The 22,609-nt window shown below is 55.8% G+C and overlaps 1 protein-coding gene across 2 annotated transcripts; it reads left to right on the top strand.

Annotated features, from left to right (window-relative positions):
- Positions 1-7,907: 7,907 nt before the first annotated feature.
- Positions 7,908-18,057, top strand: CBX6 (chromobox 6). 2 transcript variants are annotated; one of them, XM_079140752.1, is made up of 5 exons: positions 7,908-8,092; positions 8,257-8,300; positions 8,441-8,506; positions 8,645-8,711; positions 12,734-18,057. In XM_079140752.1, exons 1-5 carry the CDS (start codon positions 8,024-8,026, stop codon positions 13,673-13,675), a joined length of 1,188 nt encoding a protein of 395 aa, XP_078996878.1. In that variant the 5' UTR covers positions 7,908-8,023; the 3' UTR covers positions 13,676-18,057. The 2 variants fall into 2 exon arrangements, with proteins under 2 accessions (XP_078996878.1, XP_078996877.1); XM_079140751.1 differs by having other exon boundaries at positions 7,910-8,092; positions 12,680-18,057.
- The last annotated feature ends 4,552 nt before the right edge of the window (positions 18,058-22,609 follow it).

Genomic DNA, 22,609 nt, shown 5'->3' with positions numbered 1-22,609 from the left:
TATTTGAGACAATCCTGTCCCGTTTTATTTCTGTTCATCTGGGACCAAGATGGACAAATTCTCAGCAGGTTCCTTGAAATCACCTGGATACTGGGGTTTGGCCTCAACTATTCCTACTCTGCATGCTGATTGCAGAGGTCAGAGGGCAGAGTGTCCCCGCTCATGCGGGGCTGAGGTTGTGCCCCACGCGGTCCCCTAGAGGGATGTCCTATCTCTGTGTGAGAGACCCTGTGGCGGAGTTGTCCTCAAAATTCATGGGAAATGAGACAATTTTTAGGAACTATTTTTTACGCCTCGGGAGATTTGAATTAAGTACAGGCACGTAAAGGAACAAGAGCTGAAGTGGCAATACGTCTAAGTTAAGGCAGTCTCCCTGTTTTGTATCCTGGGGCGCATGGATATCAGGGTGCGGTTCCCTCGGCAAAGTCCCGCAGGCAGTCTCTCAACAGCACGCATCCAACCAGAACCACCCCCTTGCCTTGCTTATCCCTTGTCTGCTGCTCCCTAAGAAGCTGAGCCCTCGAGGGCTGGGACTTGGTCTTGCTCTCGGCCATGTCCCCAGAACCTGGTCTCACGGGAGGCTACCCACCTTCAGGTCCTGTCCAGGCAACCAGGGGTCCAGAGGTCCCTGCCTCAGAGAGCTCATGCTTTCAGGAGAAACTGATGAGCAAGCAAATGGAACTTTGCCCTTTCCCTGGAGCACTGGAAACATCCCAGTGGAGCAAAAGGAGGCTGGCCAGTTCCACCTGGGAGACCCCAGGGCTGCAAGCGGGAGCAGGGCCCCAGAGCCAGGATGCTGGGGACAGCCAGCCTTCTGCAGCCCTCCAGGGCAGGGTCCACACTGCTTGACAGACCTGCAGAGGGAACCCCAGGGCACACTGGCCTTCCAGCTTCCCCTGAGAGGCTGTCCCAACCTTTCCTTAAAGTGAAAAAGAACTGAGAGGAACGAGCACACTGCCTCCCACCAGACCATGGAAAAGTAGTTTTGAAAGGTGCTGCTCTTGGGCGACCAGGGCGGCCTTTTGAGGCCCTCATCTGAAATGAGATCCTGGGAGGGAAAGGAGGCAGCTGCAGAGGTCTGGGTTTGGCAGGTGTGCTTTCTAGGCAGGGGCAGTCAATGCAAAGGCCCTGAGGCAGGGGCTACTCAGGAAACAACAGGTGGCTCAGTGAGACCCAAGGCAAAGGATGTGCAGGACAGGACGGGGAGGAGAGGAGTTCCTGGGAGGCTTTACCGCTCTTGCTGTCTTGGCTACTTCCTGTTGAAGAGTCTTGAACAGAGAAACGACTGGACCAGAGCTGCCTCTCCAGAAGGGTCCTCCACCAGAACTGGCTTTTCTCGTGTGCCGGGCCCAACTGTGACCATATTCAGGCATATTTCCAAACAGTTGCACTGCCCTGTCTCTATAAATAGTCAGACTTTCTTTAGAAGCACAGAATTTCACAGCGTGGCATTTCAGCATCTCCGAAGTCACCACACGTTTCTACTCTCTGTGACTCATGTCTGTCACCCAAATTCCTGTCTCCAGCTTTTGTGTCCGTAGTTTCATGGATCAAATTCCATCATGTGGCAGGTCTCACCAGGCAGGGAGGAGATGAAAGGCTCGAGGTGGCCACAGGACTTGGGTTTCCTTTTGTTGTTGTTGTTGTTTGTGTGTTTGTTTGTTTGCAGTGCTGGGGGCTGAACTCAGGAGCACTTAGCCACTGAGCCTCCCCAGCCCGTTTTATATTTCATCTAGAGACAGGGTCTCTAAGTTGCTTAGAGCCTCGCTCAGTTGCTGAGGCTGGCGTCGAACTCGCGATCCTCCTGCCTCAGCCTCTCGAGCTGCTGGGATTACAGGTGAGGGTCATGGCACCCAGCTCACCCCAGATCTTTTTATTTTTAGTTTCCAGATGGGGTCTCGGTTGCATGGGCTGGCAGCCTGCAGTCCTCCTGCTTCTGCCTTAGAATTGAACTTTGTCCAGGTCTGTGTCCTCCACACCGGGGTGAACAGGAAGCCCATGTGCTCGACAGGGGGATGGAATCAGGACAACTCCCCGCAGGACTCTTTCCAGGGCTGAATTAGTTAAGGTCACACGCAAACCAAGCAGAGGAACCCTTGGAGCAAAACGGAGCTTTGCAAAGTGTTAGCTTTTGATAATTTTCACCAATATAACTTTAATTTCCAGAATTGATCCGAGACACTGATTTTCAGTGGAAGAAAACGTGTACGCATTATGTGTGCGTGGGTGAGTCCGTCTCTCTGGACATCCAGCGGGCCTGGGGGTCACACGCATATGCACCTCCACACCATGGCCTACTGTGCCCCACAGTTCCAGGTGCCTATAATGCTCTCCTCTGTCACAGTTCTATAACGTGGGAATGACACTTTCCAGTTTACAAATGAAGAAAGTTAGGGCTCAGAGAGGTTGACAACGACAAGTTGCCCAGCTCTGTGTGCAGCTGTCTGCACCCTCAGCTCCCCGTGCACCCCAGATCCTTGAGGGCAAGAATCTCACTTTTCTTCTTTGCATCCCCAGAGCCCAAGGCAGAGAGGGAAGGAGATCTCAGTGTGTGCTGCATCTGAGTCCTAAATATGTCATGTGGCCAAAATTACTCTTGAGCTGAGGAGATAGCTCAGAGGTAGAGCACTTGCCTGGCATGTGCAAGGCCCTGGATTCAAATCCCAGTGATGCAAAAAAGAAAAGAAAAACTAGTCTTGAAAATCTCTTCGATGGTCCATTCATCCACCCCAAAATACTAACTGAACAGCTACTATGTTTGGGGTCCTTTGCTAGCTATGGATCAAGTGGGAGCCCCTGGAGCTTGGTTTCTAGTGGGGGAGTCAGGCCTTAAACAAAGGGCTCATGCAACCTAGGCCATGTTAAGGACACCGAAGGGAATGTGATGGGTAGACAGAGGCGGCTCCTTGACATCAGGGGGTTGTAGGAAACCTTTCCAAAGAGGACATTTCGACAGAGATGGAAAGAGCTGACAAGCAAGCCGTGCAACCTTCTGGAGAAAACGTGAGTGTTGCAGTAGCAGGAACAGAAAGCACCAAGGGACTGGGGTAGGGACAAGTGTGCGAAGACCATAAAGCTCTGTATACACCGTGTGTTAGTTTTCCATTGCTGTGACAAAATACCTGAGAAAAACTACTGAAAAGGAGGAAAGACTTATTTTGGCTTACAGTGTCAGGTTCAAGTCCACAGTCAGTCGACTCCCTTGCTTCATGGAGTATCGTGGCAGGAGGGTGTGGAAGAGCAAAGCTGTTCAGCTCATGGCAGCTGGACACAGAGAGGCGGGCGCAGGCTGAGAACGAGATAGAGCTTCCAAGGGCCCGCCAGGGAGGAATGGCTTCCTAAAACTAGGGCCCTCCTTCTAAGTTTGTTTTTTGGTTGGTTGGTTGTTTTCTTGGTACTGGGGATTGAACTCAGAAGTGCTTAACCACTGAACCACATCCCCGGCCCTTTTTATTTTTTATTTTGAGACAAGGTCTACACTAGGTTGCTTACAGCCTTGCTAAATTGCTGAGGCTGGCTTCGAACTTGAGATCCTCCTGCCTCAGCCTCCTGAGCTGCTGGGATTACAGGTGTGCGCCACTGTGGAAGGAGCATCTGGTTCCCGAATCGGGGGGCCCACTTGTGGTAAATTATATAATGGCCTTGAGCTCCCTTTGCAATGTGACCTTGTCACTCCTCCCATCCAGGGGTGGAGTCTACTTCCCAGCCCTGAATCTGGGCTGGCGTTACTTATTAGTTTTTAAGTGCTTGATCACAAGTCACCTACTCGGCGGCATAAAGCAACGTCCACGTATTCCCGCCGTGTCCGCAGGTCAGGAGCAGCTGGCTCGGAGTCTGCTGTGGCTGAGGTGTCAGCCGGGGTGTGCACTCACTTGAAACTCGGGGTCCTCCTGCAAGCTCAAAGGTCATCAACAGAATTCAGACCCTTGTGACTGACTGTCGGACTGAGGTCCTCAGCTCCAAGAAGCAACTCGCCATGGCTGCCACATGACCCTCTCCACAGTGTGGCCGTTTGCTTCTTCAAGGACAGAAAAAAAGGGAGATTCTGCTGCTCCCACTCAGGGAAGGTCTGGCGCCTCTGTCCCCAAGCTCCCCTGACTGGATCACACCAGGACAAACTTCCTTTGGAGCAATTCAAAGTCAACTGATTAGGACCTTAGTTGCATCCGCAGGAATCTCTTTACATTTTCCATGCAACCTAATCATGGCAGCAAGATCCTCGTCCATCCCCTAGTTCCGCCCGCGCCGAGGAGGGAGATCACACAGGCACGTACACAGGGCTGGGCAGGCCCGGGGGACCTGAGCTAGGCTCCCCATACCTGAGCCTTGCTTTGACTCATCGGGTTCCTTGGGAGCACAGCTAGGCCTGCAGAGGTCAGGGCAGTCCACCTTGGATGTGGCCTCTGCTACTGTCACTAGAGTCCTAGGCTGAAGGTCTGCCTCCCGGGATCCAACAAGTCAAGTCCAGGTGTTCGCCCCAAAACCCACACAAAGGTCCTGCTGAAAAGCAGGAAAGGGGTCTTAGAACGGCTGCACCAGGAAGACGAGGGGACCCTGTCCCCAGCCCTGTCTCCCAGGGGCTGACAATGACTCAGGTTTTATCGAAAGGAGAACAAGGGCAGAAGCGGGACTGAGAATCGTTCTTGGTGTTTCGTGCGACAGGATTGCTCTGTGGCATGTGCTAACTGAAATGCCCTCTCTGGGTAGTGATTCTCCCAGGTGATGGGAGAACCTTTTCTCCCATCTTTTCCTTATGCCCGTGGACCAAATATCAGAACTACAGACGTAGGTAAGGGGTCTTCTGCACATAGAAGAGAGGTGATCTTCTCCACGGCTTCATAACCTCAGGAGGGGCTTGGGGTGAAGACAGAGTAAGCTGGAACATGACAATTCTCAAGAGTCTCTGGCCAAAAACATGTGAGCCACTAACAATGGTCAACCCACCTGTCATGCTGAAACTGAGAGACCAAGACCCAGAGAGGGGAAAAGGACCAAAAGGGACACAAACCTGGACATCCTCAGTCCCATGTCACCTCCTGGGAGCACTCAGCTGAAGAGTCCCGGCTGGCTGCACTACCTGTGACAAAGTCCAAGCTCAAGCAGTATTCCAGGTCCTTCCCCGCAAGGCCAGGCCCATCCTTCCAGTGTCATTTCTTGCTGCGTCCCCCGAACCCACGGCGGGCTGTGTGTTGGTTCCCCAAAGCAGACACGTTCATGCCTAGAAGTATTTGCCCCAGACGACACCTCTACTTGGGATGCCTTCCCATTTGTCACTAGCAGGCAGATTCCACTCCTGCCCTCTGAGAAGCCCTCCCAGCCTCTCCTCCAGGCCTCTCCCTTTTAAGGTAGGCTGAATAACCCATCCGCACCCCCACCCCAACAGCTGGCTGCAACTAATTCCCAGAACCCATGAATATGATACCTAACTTAGCATATAAAGGGACTCTGTTGACATAATGGAGTTAAGGATGCTGAAATAGAGAGATTGTCCTCAATTATTTGGGTGGATCCAAGGTAACCACAGGGTTCTTATGGGAGGAGGCAGGAGGTCAGCCAGTAGAAGGCAGAAACAGGTCTGAGCGATGAAGCCGTCCGTGCACCAAGGAACACCAAGATTCTAGAAGGCAGACAAGGTCAGGAACAGATTCTCTACTGGAGCCTCCAAAAGCAACCAGGCTGGAGACTTCAGATCAGTGACACTACTTTGGGAACCCTGACCCCCAGAACCCTAGTATAATAAATTTGTGTCATCCAAGCTGCTAAGTTTGTGGTAGTTTGTTACAGCAGCAACAGGAAACTAATACATCCTTATTGCAGTCACATTGCATGGCAGGTGCCTTTCTCATGTGACTTAGCCTCCCTGGCCGAGGCACCTTTGTTTCCTGATGGTTTAATATAAAACCCGATCCTTGACAAGGACTCACAAATGCTGCTGAATGAACTGACCAGTGGACTGATGCCTACCTGCTTCATTTACTGCCTCTCCTCAGCCTATACACACACATGCGCACACACACACGCACACACAACTCACACTCCCTGCACCCTGGCAGCCCCCACCCGGGGAGAGCAGCTCTGTTTTAACTTGGATGCTCACTAGGGGCTTGCCAGTTAGCAGTTGTTTCTCTGGTGCATTAAGATCTGTTGGGGAGGAGCTGGGCGTGGTGGTGCACGCCTGTCATCCCAGCAACTTGGGAGGCTGAGGCAGGAGGATCATGAGTTCAAAGCCAGTCTCAGCAACTTAGGCAGGCCCTAAGCAATTCAGTGAGACCCTGTCTCTAAATAAAGTACAAAACAGGGCTGGGGATGTGGCTCAGTGGTGGAGTGCTCCTGAGTTCAATCTCAGGTACCCCCCCCCCCAAAAAAAAAAAAAAAAAAAAAGATTTGTGGAGGAAGTGTTCTCCCAAGGTAATATGGGAACAAATCTGCAGGGATGCAGGGATGAAGTGCTGAATTTTTGATGTGGTTGATTTGAAACTGCAAGAATTGGTGACAGCCCAGAAATGTAAAAATCTTCTTTCCTAATAAACAAGTCATGGAAGCAAGAGGCAATTCTGACCATCCCAATCCATCTCAGTTACCACCACCACTAAAATGATGAAAAAAATCAGTATTTAAGGTCCAACTGATGTCAGTAAGGCAGAAGAGGCAGATTTCAGTACAGTGTAAACAGTATGAGCCTATTTTGTTTAAAAATTATTTATGCATACATGTACACGAATATACCCACAATGAATATCCATGTGATGTATATATAGTATATCTGTGCTTACATAAGCAGTGAGCAGAGGCTGGAAGATTTTTGAAGATGTTAACTGTTTTATGAAGGTTACAGGGTTTTTTTCTTTTTTTTTACCCTTGTCTGTGTATTTTTAAAAAATTTGTTTTGCAAGGAACAAGATTGTCGTCGTAATGGAAAGTAAACCTTAAATAACTTCAAAACAAAAGGTTTTTGTGTGGCAGGGCTACTTTGTGTCTATTTGGGGACAGCTCCAGATCCCGCAGCCCCTCCCCAGATAGGAAGTTGGGGTCTGGAGTCCCCGAGAGCAATGGCGGAACCATGAGCGGAACTGCGGGCAGGCGGGTGACGTGGCAAAGGGGCCTGGGATGAGGAAACATTGATATGACCGCCAGGGAGGGTTTGGACAATGACCCGAGGATGACCCGTTCTGGGCCCAGTGTGGGATGCGGGACCCTCCCGCCCCGCAGCTTCTCCCTCCTCCCGCCACAGCCACACGGTCCTCCCCTTGGTCTTCACCCGGCCTCCTGGGTGAAGGCAGGTGCTGCCCAAGATCGCGGAGCGCGAACGGATGCACGGGATCACCTCGGCCTCCCTCGGCCTCCCTCGGCCCGTTTCGCCGCACCCCCTTTCCTGCGGTGGCGTTTTGTTTTAACTCATCTGAACTGGTTACAAAACCACACACCCACGAACACATAAATAATGGATAAGGGGGGCGAGTAGAGAAATTCCCGCAAGGCCTGGCAAGGCAACAGCAAATGCATTTCTGCTGTATCATATTTAACTGTTTGCAAACTTCTCCGGAGGATGCGCCGCGGCTGCAGACTCCGAGGCTCAGTCGCACTGACACACTGACAGGTCTGCGGCCTGGCGAGATGGGCAAGGAGGGTTAAAGAGAGGGGAGGAGGTGGAAGCGATCGGGGGCCTGGAAGATGAAGTGCGGGGGAGTGTAACACTGCACTGCGCCTCACCGGGCTTGGAACGAGCCAAACACGCACGGGTCTCCTGTCCGGGTTCCCGCCAGGCAAGGCCCCTTTAAGAGCCAACGCGCGCCCCCGCCCCGCGAGCGCAAACTTTCCCTAGCAACCGCCCCGGGGGAGGGGGAGGTCTTGGCAACGGTGCGCAAGCCGGGAGGGTCACGTGACGGCCCGCAGCTGGAACGCGAGTGCGCGCCCCGCCGCGCGCCCGCCCGCCGGGGCCTGTGCGCTGCGGCGCGTGCGCGAGCGGTGCAGCACCGGCCGCGGGAGCAGGGAGTATTATGGGCTGTGGGTGCCGCTGAGCAAGATGGAGCTGTCTGCAGTGGGCGAGCGGGTCTTCGCGGCCGAATCTATCATCAAACGGCGGATCCGCAAGGTGAGCCTTGGCCGGCCGCTGGCCGCCGCTCCCCGGGGCCGGAGCCCTCGGGGCGAAGCGGTCCCGCTAGCCCGGCTCGCTCGGCCACCCCCCCGTCGCCGCCTCCCTGCGTCCCCGCATCCTCCCCACCCCCACACCCCTCTTTTTTCCTTTCTGTTTTTCAGGGACGCATCGAGTACCTGGTGAAATGGAAGGGGTGGGCGATCAAGTGAGTGTGGCGGGGTCCGGGCCGCGGGAGGGAGGCAGCGGCCCCGGGCCTTCGGGAGGAGGGGTGCTCGCCTTGCTCCGCGCGGCGTGCCTGTGCCTCCCTGGTTTTCATTTTGATTTTGTGCATGCGTGACTCGGCAGGTACAGCACTTGGGAGCCCGAGGAGAACATCCTGGACTCGCGACTCATTGCCGCCTTCGAGCAGAAGTGAGCTGGGGAAGCTGGCAGGGGCGGCGGGGCCGCGGCTCGGTGGGGCGCCGCGCGGGGAAGCGCGAGAGCCGGGGAGGGCCGCGGAGTGGGGCCCGGGAAGGGGCTCTTTTTAACCTTTGGCGTTTCTCGCCGCAGGGAGAGGGAGCGTGAGCTGTATGGACCCAAGAAGAGGGGACCCAAACCCAAAACTTTCCTCCTGAAGGTAACCTGGCCCAGCCCCAGCAGCCCCGTCTCGGGCCCCCAGCCCGGCACAGCACGGGGCCGGGAGGGGAGGGACAGATCGGCGACCGCCCAAGCGGGCGGGCCTTTCCTGAGGGGCCCCAGCTGGGCAGGGGGTAGTTGTGAGCCCCCGACAAACCCCTGGCAGCAGGCCGCGGTCAGCTCCCGCAAGGGCCCTGGGAGTAGGGATAATCCCAGGTGACGGAGCGAGGGTCTGGGGGGCCTCAGGGGCTCCAGCAACTGGATGTGGCAGGTGGGGGAAGCCCACGGGAGGGGGTGGTTGGGAGGCTGTTTCTGCCGGTGAGATCCCTCACCTCCCCCAGCCTGGGGAGCTTAGGGTAGGTAGAGCCCAGGGGGAGAGTGAGCGGTGGCCACCACCTGGCAGGGCACAGGGAGGGGCACTTGGGAAACCACCTGCCTACCGCCCCCTCCCCACCTCTCAGGATTTATTTTGCCTCTCTCCCCTCCTCACTTGGGGGCCTGATTTGAATTTGACGATGAATCACTTTGGCTTGAGTTTATCACCCAGGCTGGGCCACCGACTGCGGGGTGGTGCCAGCCTCAATTTCCCCCCACCTGGCTGTTCATGCAGGTTCTTAAGAGGATGGGTGGGGCACGGTGAAGCATAGTCCCTTTGCCCTGGCAGGGAAGGGAAGAACTTCCAGAGGAAACTTCTTGGGGACTTGGGGCTTTTGTATTATTTTGGCGAGGAAGAAGAGTCCGGTAAAGGAGTACAAGATGACCTGAGGTGGCAGGCCAAGCTGCAGGTGGGACTCAGGGACACTGCAGTCTCCCTATGGGGCTAAGAATATCTCGGGTCCTCTTCCCACCCCGCAGCCAGTTATTTTGTGGCATTTGGCACCAAAAGGATAGGGAGGCCTCTTTTCAGAGAAGGGACTGCAGAATCTCAGACTCTCGATTGTCCAAAAGGCTCAAAGCCCAGGGAGGGTGGGGTGGGCTTGTCCAGCCCATTCCTCCCCCCCACCTACGCCCAGCTAAAGAACTGCGTGTGTAAGGGTTTGTTTTGGACTTAAAGCAGAAGTGGAAAAAATGTTGGTTTCCAGAATTCCATATTTCTGTAACCCCCGCCCCTAGCCGCAGCGCATCTTAGGGGATCCCTGGAGCAACCTTAACCCCGATGCTTCTCGGTGGGAGGGATGGGGCGGAGCAGCTGGAAGTCTGGTGGGTTGACGGCCTCTTGGTGCGGTTGGAGCGCCCTCTAGCGGCGAAGCGAGTCATGGCCCGTGAGCATGGGTTCACAAAATGCCTTTTACTTCACGGTTCTTTTCTCTGAGTTGCCTATGGGCCTAACAGTGCTGAACCCCGTGCACGAATTATGTTTTAATTCTTTCAACTACCCTCTGAGGTGGAGAGTATTTTTATCCCCATTTCACAAATGAAAAAAAAAAAAAAAAAAAAATCAAGACCCAGAGAAGGGGGAGCAACTTACCTGAGGTCCTAGTACTTTTTCTTCCTTGAGTACGTCAAAGTGGGCACATGCTAGGCGAAGGGGCAGACAGTGGCACTTTGACCTAGATCTTACAAAACAGGTAGCACAAGAGTGATAAGGATACTTGTGAGGGGCTGTGAAGGCAGCTGGAACTGGGCCCGCTGCTGGGATGTGCCAGGTTGGCTGTCAACAGATTACACTCAACTAGCACTTTCTGAAGGGAGCCCGTGAGGTAGGTTCCATCATCCCCACTTCATACCTGGGAGGACAGACCAACAAGGTTAAATGAAATAACACATTGGAGAGTCAGTGACCCCTCAGCCAGGCCTGCTACCTAGCCTGAGGGCAAGAAGCATGTTGGCTGTGGCCATTTTTAACTCACCAGGCAGATCCAGATCCTACCTTTAAAGAATTCTCAATCTGGGGAGACTTGTATTTAATATTTTATAAAAATAATATTTAAAAATTATAAAGTAAGAAATGTTTCTGGTAGAAAATTTGGAAAGCATGCATTAGAGGAGATGGTTGCTCACCGACTCAGCACCCATGGATAACTCTAACTGAAAGCTTGCTGCATCCAGACCTGTCCAAGCAGGTGCCATATACCATGAGCTATCACAGGAGTGCCCCTGGGGTGGGGCTTGTCATGATTGTACAGATAGGAAAAATGAGACTCGGGGGTTGAGCCTGCATCTGCAGCGTGTGCACACTTTGCCGCTCCCCTGGACACTGCATCACCGCTGGACTCCTGTAGAACCTGTTTATGCAGGTCTGGGATCAGGCAGGAGACAGGGAGACGTGCCAACCCCTGAGGTTCAAAAGAGCTGGGGTCCCCTGAGCTCCATGGGGTGTTCTTGCAGTAAGAACCTGCTTGCCAGGCTGAAGAAAGCCTCAGCTTTTCTCTGCCTTTGTCTAGGAAGGGGTGAGTGGTCCAGTCCCTGGGGAGCTCAGCTGGCTAGGAGCAGTGGGAGCTGGCTAGGAGCAGTGGGAGCTGGCAGCGTTGGCCTTGTGTGCTGCCACCTAGCGGCCAGAGGAATTGACCAACAGCCCCAGGAGGCCCACACTGGGGAGGCCCAGGTGGAGCTGAACTATACTCCCGCGGGGAGCAAGGGTCATGTTCCAGGCGTCCTCACTTGGTCAGCTAGGAAGTCAGCAAACACCGCTTCTGCAGGTCATGGTCAGGCTAGTCCTGTCAGGCACGTGGGCTGTCCCCCTGGTGGTGGGTAAGCATCCAGCGCTGTGGGAGTAGGAGATGGAGACCCCAGACAGCCCCACCTCTGTTCTACACCCCGCATCCTGGCAGTCCCTGCCTAAATTCTCTGTCCCCATCTATGGCTGCCCCTGAACACTGCGTCCTCACTCCCTGGAGTGGACCCACAGCCTCTCTGCCTCTACCCTGGGTCTGCCCTCGCCTGTGGACTGCTTGGGCACTGTGGGTGCTCAGTAAGGGCCGCGTGCTCGCCTCGTAGGCTGGGGCCTGGCTTGGATGACACCCCCGTGCGGGGGCTGCCCTCTCACCTGTTCTCCAGGCTGCTGCAGTCTGCGCTGCCCCTGCCCCCTGCCCTCTGCCCACCTCTGTGCTCCCTACACCCCCTGCCTGGCACCTTGAGAGGACACTGCCCTGGAGCAGGGCTGTGTTTGTCACTGGACCTGAGCAGCTGGCCTTGACTCTTTAGTGTCTTTCTTAGCAAAGGGACCAGTCACTGAGGACAGCTTATGTGGCTTTGGGAGTCCCTTGCCCTTTCTCCACTTGGTGTCCTCTGACAGGGGGATGGGTTGGGCTGAAAGCTGGGGTCTCTTTAGTGTTCCGCTGGTGGCAGATGAGCTGCCACAGAACCCTGGGGCTTTTGAGAGATCCCATGCCTGGAAGGACAGCTGGATCCAGGAGCCTGGGAGTTCCCCTGACGACCCACAGCCCTCTGCCCTGCTGTCCTGCCCCCAGACCATCTTGGCACAGAAAATGCAGTGATAGGTCTCACCTGTAAGCCCATCCCCACTGAAGTCATGTCTAGCCAGGTAAGGTTTGGGGCGCAGGCTTCGGAATCCACTGGCACCCCAGCTCATTCTGGGCCAGGCCTTGCAGCCAAAGGCCTATCCAGAGTTGATTACCTGGGGAGACAAGATGGAGCTGGAGTTGGCCAAGCCACAGGCGAGAGAGTACGGGGCCCTGGGGACACTACAAATGGATCAGCAGGACCGGGGTGTCAGGGGAACAGGGAGGACCCGCCCCTCCTTGGCGTCACTGCCCCCCCATGCAGGGTCCTGATTGTTGACAGGATGGCCCTCAGCTGAGCCGGAAGCCAGGTACCAGTAAAGACAGTAGGTCACCTTGGGCGTCATGTCCCCTCCCTGGACCTGTCTCCTCTTCTGAGTCAGGGTCATAAGTACCAGTGTTCTCTCGCCTGCCCTCAGCCGCTTTACTGAGACCATGCTCAGGGCTGGCTGGGCAGGGTGCAGAGGTCGGCGGCCCTGAGGTCCCACCCACACCCCTCTGCCCGCAGGCCCGGGCGCAGGCGGAGGCCCTCCGCATCAGTGATGTGCATTTCTCTGTCAAGCCGAGCGCCAGCGCCTCGTCGCCCAAGCTGCACTCTAGCGCAGCCGTGCATCGGCTCAAGAAGGACATCCGCCGCTGCCACCGCATGTCCCGCCGCCCCCTGCCCCGCCCAGACCCCCAAGGAGGCAGCCCTGGCCTGCGCCCACCCATCTCGCCCTTCTCCGAGACAGTGCGAATTATCAACCGCAAGGTGAAGCCCCGCGAGCCCAAGCGGAACCGCATCATCCTCAATCTGAAGGTGATCGACAAAGGCCCAGGCGCAGGGGCTGCGGCGCAGGGCACAGGGGCGCTTGCCCGTCCCAAAGTCCCGTCGAGGAACCGCGTCATCGGCAAGAGTAAGAAGTTCAGCGAGAGCGTCCTGCGCACCCAGATCCGCCACATGAAGTTTGGCACCTTCGCCCTGTACAAGCCCCCTCCTGCCCCTCTGTCCCCCCCGCCTGCCGGCAAAGCTGACGTCCCCGCTCCGCCAGGCCAGGGGCTGCTCTTGGCCAACCCTGCCGCCCCCTACGATGCCCGCAGCTCCAGCTCCTCAGGCTGCCCCTCGCCCACACTGCAGTCCTCCGACCCCGATGACACGCCCCCCAAGCTGCTCCCTGAGACCACAAGTCCCCCAGCCCCCAGCTGGCCCGAGCCAGAGGTGCTCGACCTGTCCATCCCGCCAGAGTCAGCGGCCACCAGCAAGCGGGCACCACCTGATGTCACTGCTGCTGCCACCCAGGCACTTCCTGTGGCCCTGGAGCCTTCCAGTGCTGCCCCCGAGCCTGAGGCTGGGGATTGGCGTCCTGAGATGTCACCCTGCTCCAATGTGGTTGTCACCGATGTCACCAGCAACCTTCTGACCGTCACTATCAAGGAATTCTGCAACCCTGAGGATTTCGAGAAGGTGGCTGCTGGGGTGACAGGTGCTGTGGCCGGGGGTGGCAGCAGTGTGGTGAGCAAGTGAGGGGCTCCCCAGAGGAGGAGGGCGGGGGGCTCCTGCCTGAAGGCACGCCTGTGCTCCCGCCCCACCCCGCCCTCAGACCTGTCTGCCTGTGCTTTGCTTGTCTCACATGGCTCCGTGCTGACCCAGGGATGGGGTTGGGCAGTTGGCACCCCAGAGGCCAATGGGCAGGACAGTCTGGGTTAGGTCAGGTCTGGGACAGCGCACACGTTCGTCTCTGGCACTGGTCCTGCCATGTGCAGTGGGCCTGCTGGGCTTCTAGGGAGCCCCAGGACCTGGTCACCTGCCCTATCTACATCCCACCCCACCTCTCCTCTGCTTGCTTCTTGCTTGTGTACAGTGTCTGACCTCGGTGCTCATCCAGCAGCTGGGGGTCCCTAGGAGATTCTCACCCGGGGTGGGCATGATCCCTCTCCTTCCTGCAGACATCTTGCAGGAGGGGGCAGGGATGGCTTCCTGCCCATTTGGCAAAGCCCCAGACAGTGAAGGATGAGACCAGTGGGCCCCTCCCTCTCCACCAGTGAGGGCGGCAGCAGCTGGGCCAGAGGCCGGGCCTCACTGCCTCCTATGGACCAGGCCCAAGCAGACCCCCTGGGCCCCACTCTGGCTGCTTCCGACCCCGCTCTTGCAGGTGGGAGGAGCTGGCACCCTGCCACAGCCTCCTGGCATCTAAAGGCCCCTTCAGTTCTTGACCAAAGGTGCTACAAGAACCTGCTGTGGAAGCTTCTGGTTGAGTGTGCATCTGCCCCAGGGCATGTGTGACGTGGGTCTACGTGTGTGCTGGGTGGGGGCCATGGGCCCTCCTGGCAGCACCCTTTGCAGCTCCTCAGAACAGGGTCCCTGAAGGCCTGGCCCTGCCCTTTGCTCAAGCCTGGCACCGTCGCGTTGGCGCTAGTGCCTGACCTCTCTTCCCTACCCCGTGTGCCAGGGGCACTGAGCCCCAGGCCCTTCTCTGGGGTGGTCAACACGGCTGGGTGGGCCTTCCCTGCAGACCCGGCTTGGTGGGAACTGTGGAAGAGCGTGGGGAGCCCCATGTGAGCCTCCCCTTCCTCCAGGGCGTTGGGGGAAGAGGGTGGCCGGAGGCCCCCGGAGGGTCTCCCACCCTCCCGTCTGCTTCTGACGCTGAGGCTTTCTCTCAGCCCAGCCTGCTCGGAGCGGCGGGAGGCCTCTGTGCCCTAGGCAGCTTCTGTTGCCCTCTGCTGCCAGGGTACTGAGGCACCTATGCCGGTGGCAGAGGCCAAAGCCCCAGCTTTAGGCCAGGCATTGGGAGCAGGGGCGGCGGGCTGGAGACCACAGAGGAGCCTGTGCCCTGGAGGACAAGGGTATTGTCCCCTGGGGTGGGGCTGGGCCCCCCGGGCAGCCCACTCTTGGCCACTGCCAGGGATGTAGGTGGGTGTGGATGGCAGTTTCCGCATGTGGCTTAAGCTGGGTCCCCAGTGTGTTCGGCCTTTGTACCTCCTCGCTGGGAAGCAAGATGGCAAAAGGCAGGCGGGAGGCGGGAAGGGAGCCCGTCAGAGACCGAGCTAGCACCTTGGGCCCTGGGGAGCGCTCCTGTGAGTCCCCCACTGGGGGCTGCAGGACAGGGGCTCCCGCGGCAGCACTCCGGGTCCCTCCCCACCCCGCCCTTCGTGTGGGCTCTGTGACCGTCCAAGTGCCAATTGGCTTTTCCCCCAAATAAGGGCTGGTGCTTCTCTGCCTTCAGAGGCGACGCCCCAGCCCCTCCCCAGGTGAGCCCCACCTGGGCCACTTACAGGTGTTTCCAGAGACCATGGAAATGTGTTTTCCTGAGAATCTGTGTCATTCGTGACTTTTTGTAAAGAAGTTGTGTTTTCAGAGGTGATTTTATGACAGGAAAGTGAAAGAATTAGTTTTTCAAAAAATGAAAAAAAGAAAAAAAAGAGGAAAAAAAAAGAAATAGAAAAAACTATGGTGGGATTCCTGAGGGAGGGGGGGGATATTTAAAGAGAACGTAGTGATGCGGCATTGCACAGGCGAGGTGGCCACGGGGTCAAGCCTGAGCCCCGCTGGGGTCCCCTGGGGCTGGGGCATCCTCCTCCGCCCCAGGCAGGGTGAGCCTTTCCGCTGAGCTGGCCCACGTCCACACCCGTCCTTACTAAAGGGAAGGAAGACAGCCGGCCCCAAGGGAGCAAGCCAGAAGCCCCCACAGGCAGCCCAGCGAATGGAGGCCACGGCTGCCGAGGTTGCGGGAGGTAGGGCTCTGGTACTGCCACTGTGACTCCTTGGTGGCTTCCTCCAGGAAGGCTGGTGGATTCTTCCTCTTCTGCACTCCATTGCCAGCTTATTGGATCATGTAGTCCCCAGTACTGCCACCCTGTGGGATCTTTTCATCACCCCGAGACCGGAACTTCCTGAGCTTCCCTGGCCAGGAAGAGGCCGTGGACCCTGTGAGACTTAGGCAGTGACCGGGACTGGGGGTGACTGGGAGACGGGACTGCCCATCTCTTCCCACGCGCAGGCTGCTGCCCGGGCCCCAAGCCAAGCAGCCTGCCCCGCCTTGGGCGCGTGCACAACTGCCTCTGGGAGGGCGCCCCCAGGGCCTGAGCGGGCATGGCCCTGGGCAGCCTGCTCACCCCGACCCTCACACTTGCACGGGTTGGCCTCCGTGGGCCCCTCCACACCCCTTGCTGCTTTTCCATTTGCCTGATTACCAAGCAAAAGTTGCAATCTGGTTTGCTTTATTTTTGTATGTGAAATAGCCCCCAGAGCCCGATGTCCTCCCTTGTTCACAGTGGGTGGCCATTGGTCACCTTCCCACCTACGCGTCATAGGAGATAGGAGAGGTCTGGTGTCTCTGGTTTGAGGTGGACAGTGGGACCTGTCCCCATCTCATTTCCCCTCTGAACCTCAGTGTGCCCATCCTTGTAAGAGGCACCTGGGCCTGAGGCACTGCTGGTGTCTGAGGATGTGGGGTGCTTGTGGCTACCAGCACTGGGTCTCCAGGTGCCCACGGACCCATTGCTTCTCACTCTGCACAGGGGTCAAGGTCAAAATGAGCCTCCTCCCTCTGATCCGGGAGGAGGTGATGACCAAGTCCCTGGCTGCAGAGAGGTGGCAGGGTCGGAGGCTTCTCCCCACTTCAGAGGAGGCAAAGCTGCTTCGTGGGGTGTCGTGCCAGGCAGGGCCCAGGATGCCCATCCTCGGGGGAGCAGTCCCTGAAAAGGTGGGGACCCCATGACCAGCGCACAGTCAGCAGCCGATCCCGGGGCTGAGTGGTCAGCTGGGTGGGTCCAGGCCAATGGGCCTGCCCACTGGAGGATCAGCTGCCGGGAGAACTGTTGAGGGGTCTGGGCTGCTGCTGGCATCTGTGGCCCCTCCTGAGAGATGCTTTCCTTCCCCTCACTTTTCTGTCGTTTGGGGGGCTCGGGGTTTTTGTTTTGTTTTGGTTTTCGTTTTGCACTTCGCCCGTGCTGGACAGTGGCGCCCCACCCGGTCAGCCGGTCAGTTCCACTCCTGGGCTCCCATGCACTGGCCCAAGGTGGCCTCTTTGGGGCTTGTATGGTTTGAGGAATCACTTTTTTAAAAGAAAAAAAAGAAGTTTAAGCGTTTCGTTTTTTCTGTCTGCATCTCCTTCCAATTCAGCCCAGTTAGGGGCTCAAACTCCAGGAGGGGGTACCCTGGCACCCCTCGTGGACAGTCCCCAAGACGCAGAAGCAAGGAGACTGTTGGGTGAGGGCCTGGGACCCCACCTCTTAGCCCGCACGCCCCTGCAACGCCTCGAAGGAGCCAGCACCCCAGCAGCGAGTGCCTACTGCATGCAGAGCATCCGTTAGGCGAAGCGGGGCCTCGCAGGGGCCAGGCGAGGGGACGGGACGCCCAGCCTGCCCTAGCTGGGCAGAGGTGCAAACTCTGCTTTCTGTTGGTTTTAATTTAAAAACACAAAGGCCTAAATAAATATGTATCTTATAATTTTTTTAATTTTTGAAAAGCTCATTTAATGACTCGTGCACGAAGGAATTCTATATATATAAAGTATACGTATATAGCTCTATATTTGGGGAGGGGCACTGTCTTTTTTCTTGCGCTCATTTTTAAAATGAAGTGGTGTTGCCTTGTCTGTGGTCCAACCATCCAGCTCCCAGCTGGCTAAACGTGGCCTCCAGTGGTTAAAGACAGGAACGGAGTGGGCCTGGCGGGCTGAAGTTGGGTGGCCCGGCCCCGCCAGCACTTCGGGTGGGGAAGGGCTCGTTTTCAGTGTGGGTTCGGTCTTGTTCCGGTTCCGTGGATTCCGGGCCGGGGGAGGGTGGGTTCGGCTGGTGACTGTCGTGTGTGTTTGTTCTGCTGCTCTTCAGTATTGTATCGATGCCAGGAAATGGGAGTGAAAAGCCTCTTTTACCCCCAAATAAATTGTCACATTCCGAAGCTAAGGCCCGCCCGCTGGTGGGGTGTGCGTGTCATTTCTTCGGCTGCATCTGTGGTCTTTTTAAAAGGCTCAGGGCTGGCGGGGTAGCCCAGGCTCGCCTGGCGTCTCCAAGCCCTGGGCTCATCCCTGTCCTGCCTGAACACACAGCAGGCCGGAGCCCGCGGGGACCGGTGGAAGGGAAGCCCTGCTCCACAGACACAGCTCCCAACCTCTGAAGGAGCAGAGCCGGGCACAGGCCACCTGCCTTTCTTCAGTCTTGAGAATTGTAAGTGGGCACGTGGAGCGTCGGGGTCCCTCGGCTGCCCACCCCCAGTTGGAACAACAGCACCCACCAGGGGAAGGGGCCTATGAATCCTTGCCCAGAGCTTAGAGAGGGGGCACGTCCGCCTTGCCAGTGGCCTGCGCAGCTTGTCACTGTGGCAACAAGGAGCTGCCCGCAGCTCAGGAGTGGGGTCCTTTGGGATCACGCTGGGCTGTGTGCCTCCCTCGTGACACAAACCCTTTCTTCCTGGGTGGCCTCAAAGCAGCAGCCCCGGGAAACCTTGGGGGCCTTCCTGGGGATCTGCCGCCCCACCTGGGAGTGCTTGAGGTACATCCCAAGGCTACCTGCTCTCAGGCCCTGGACCGGTCTCGCTTTTCCTTCCCTCCTCTCTCCCCCAGGGTTGTGAAATCCCCTCTGGCCTCAGCTGGGTCCCCAGCCCTGCATCCCAGCAGTCCAGAGCCTCTGCTTTGGCAGTGCGCCTGCCAGCCTCCAGTCCTGCCTGCACCCCTGCCTCGTCTTCCACACCAGGCCCCAGAGGCCTGGCAACCCCCCTTCAAACGACCAGGGAGCCCACTGCTCTCAGGACCAAAGTCCTGGGCCTGCAGGGGTCCCCAGCCCACCCCACAGGTGCTCTCCTGGGACCGCTCCCATGCCATGCCCTTCCCGGGCTCTGCCCTGGCTCTTTCCTCGCTGTTGGCCTGCAGTCTTGTCCAGCCACCCCCCCCTCCAAGGGCAGGGCTTCTCCCCTCTGCTGTGGTCAGAGCTCAGCACCTGGCACAAGGTAGGCCCTTGAATCATCTCTGTCACCAAACTAGGAGCAGCTGAGAGGCCGGGGGGACTAGTAGCCTGTTCAACTATCTTTTTTTTGGTGGCGGGGTACTGGGACTTGAACTCAGGGGCACCTGACCACTGAGCCATATCCCTAGCCTTATTTTGTACTTTATTTAAACATAGGGCCTCACTGAGTTGCGTAGTGCCTCACTTTTGCTGAGGCTGGCTTTGAACTTGAGATCCTCCTCTCTCAGCCTCCCGAACTGCTGGGTTACAGGTGTGTGCCACCACGCCCAGTGCTGTCCACTTACCTTGACGTGCCAGTGGCCCTGGCTCCAGGCTGGCAAGCCAAATGGGAACATGTCCCTCTAGAGATTGCTCCCAGATACAGGGGGTCCCAGAGGCAGGGCAGGCAGGGAGCAAGGGACCCACAGGTGTGCCGACAGGGCAGGTGAGTGGAGCAGAGTCCAGCCAGTCAGAGCTGTCCTCCAAGGCACCTGCTCTGCCTGACCTCACCTCCTCGCCTCAAGCACCTGCTCCCGGAAAGCCCTCAGTGGGTCCCTAACCACAATGTGTCCTCACACCTAACACCTTGCCAGGGACTGTGAGCCCTTTGGCGATCTTAGCACACATTCCTGACCAGTGCCCAGCCAGCCCAGGCCTCATGAACAGAGGTCACAGCCAGAGGTCAGAGAGGCGAAGGGATCAGGTAAGTAGTTTACCCCAAATGGCCCACCTCTGCACAGCGGAGAGGCATGCTCGCTCCCTGCTGCTCTCATTGCCTTTAGCCCCAGGTTCTGGGGGATTGAGAACTTGTCCCCAGAGGCAGGCGATCCCAACAGGAGTCACTGCTGTTCCATCACAGATCCTGCCTCCACTCAGTGGTGAGTCCGTTGTTGGTTGAAGATTAATGAGTGTGTCCATGGCAACTTCTCAGGAGGCGCCGGAAGCTGTGCCGAGGACCAGCGCCCCCTGAGAAGAGCAGCAGGGGGCAGTTTAGAGAGCCTGACGCAGCCCCCAGATGAGGCAGGTGGGCTGTGCACAGGTTTATTGCCAGGCTGTGCCCGGCCCGGCCCCACCCTGGCTGTGCCCTCTTCCCCTCCCGCCCGAGTCATGCTTTCAAAACACTGAACCAAGGGTGAACTGAGGCAGGGGCTGGGGACAGTTGCCACATCAGACACGTGAGGACACAGGGTCGGGAGATGGGGGCTCACCAAGTTCTGCGAGAGAGTGGAACCCAGGTCTGGAGCCTGAGGGGTGGAACCTTCTGGCATGCCAGACTACATTAAAGACACTGGATAAAATGGAACACACACCCTTTTAAATGCCTGAGCTTCCAAGACCATTTAAAATATCCCCCAGGATCAAAATCAGACAAGTTGAAACTTGAGTGATAAGCGGATCCTGATCCTTTGGGTACCTGCAGGGTGGGGAGCACTGCGTGGGAGCTGGATGATGGGAGGGGCTTGGCTTCTGCAGATCTTGGCAACCAAGGAGCTTGGATCTGACACCCTCTGCAGAGATGGGAGACAAGGCTGAGGGTCCTTACCAACACATTCAGAGGCAAGATGCCCGAATAAAACTGGACCCCCGACCTCGGTGAAAACGCAAAAGGCGGGCGGCAAATCACCCTTTTGCACAAGGTAAAGTCACGTAAGTTGTCTCATTTCTGACTGTTGGAAACATAAAAAAGAATTTTCTCTTTAGAAATCATAACTCTAGACCTTTCCTGATACAAATTTGAAGTGTGAATTTGTATTTCTCAGGTGATCCCAGAACAACTAAATCTAGAAATTAATATAAAAACAAACTTGGGATGGGTTACACTGCTCAGGGTCAAAGACCCTACCCCGAGCCTGCACACCCACCCACAGCAGGCTACGTGGGATTCTCACAGATAAAACCCTTGTAAACATAAGCTCACAATCCAAAATTACAAAACATACAAAGAGACAGGCCACCAAGACAAACTCAGAAAAACAAACCACATGTATAGGGTTCTGCACCAACATATTTTCAAGTATGCATCGAAGACTTCCAAAAATTATCATGTATATCATGTAGTAATATGTAAAACAAATCTCAAATTTCAAGAAATTGGTATCATGGATCATGTGTAATTGGGTTAAAAAAAACAAATACATTGCTGGTGGGACTACAGATTGGTGCAACCATTCTGGAAAGCAGTATGGAGATTCCTCAGAAAACTTCCAATGGAACCACCACTTGACCCAGTTATCGCACTCCTTGGCATATACCCCCAGGACTTAAAATCAGCATACTATAGTGATATAGTCACACCAATGTTTATAGCAGTTCAATTCACAATAGCTAAGCTATGGAACCAACTGAGGTGCCCTTCAACAGATGTATGGATAAAGAAAATGTGGTACATATATACAATGGAATATTTTTCAGCCATAAAGAAGAATGGAATTATAGCATTTGCTGGTAAATGGATGGAACTGGAGACAATCATGCTAAGTGAAATAAGACAATCCTAAAAAACCAAAGGCAGAAAGTTCTCTCTTATATGTGGATGCTAATTCACAATAAGGGAGGAGGGAAGAGAAGTTCACTAGATTAGACAAAGGGGAATGAAGGGAAGGGAGGGGGATGGGATTAGGAAGCTCAGTAGGATGAATTGGACTTCACTTTCCTATGTTATATGAGTGCACGACCAGTGTAACGCCACATCATGTACAACCACAGGAATCCTTGTATGTAAGACATGTCAAAATACATCCTACTGTCACGTATAATTAAAAAGAGCAAATTAAAAAAATTTTAAATCAATAGCAAGCAGTAATCAAAACAATACTGCAATGACATAAAGACAGACATCTGGACCAGCAGAATACAACCGAGCTGGGACATGAACGTTCATACATACGTCCAGTGACTTTGGACAAGGGTTCCAAGACAAAGGTTCCAAAGCCTAAAGGACAGTCAACCAATGCTGCTGGGGAAACAGGAACCACAGGAAAAGAGTGAAGTTGGGTCCCCATCAGCAGCTGCCCCTCGGCATCCCTGGGGATTGGTGCCAGCCCCTCCCCCAGCACACAGAGGCCTGGGTGCTCCCGTTCCTCATATGAATGACACAGCGTCTGCGTATAACCTACACTCATCCTCTCGTAGTGTGTCACCTCTGGATTATTTATGATACCCAATGCGATGTCAGAGCCATGTGATTCTACCCCGCTGCACTGTTTGGGGGTAATAACATGGGGAAATATCAGTACAGATGCAGGGTTGCGTTTTGTTTGTTTGTTTGGCTCTGTTGTTGGTCTGTTTTTTGCAATACTGGGGATGGAACCCAGGGTCTTTACCACTGAGCCATACCCCCAACCCTGTGTTTAGTGTTTTTTATCAGTAATTGGATGAATCCATGGGTGCGGAACTCACAGACACAGGGGGCCAACCCTACCAGAATGAACTCAGGATGGGTCAAAGACCTAAATGTAAGACCTAAAACTGAAGACTTAAAACAGTGCAAAAACTGCGTGACATCAGCTTAGGCAAT

This window comes from Sciurus vulgaris (assembly GCF_902686455.1).
Source record: "Sciurus vulgaris genome assembly, chromosome: 5".
NCBI classification, from domain to species: domain Eukaryota; kingdom Metazoa; phylum Chordata; class Mammalia; order Rodentia; family Sciuridae; genus Sciurus; species Sciurus vulgaris.
The sequence above is the reverse complement of the archived record's forward strand: the minus strand, read 5'-3'. Positions and strand labels throughout refer to the sequence as shown.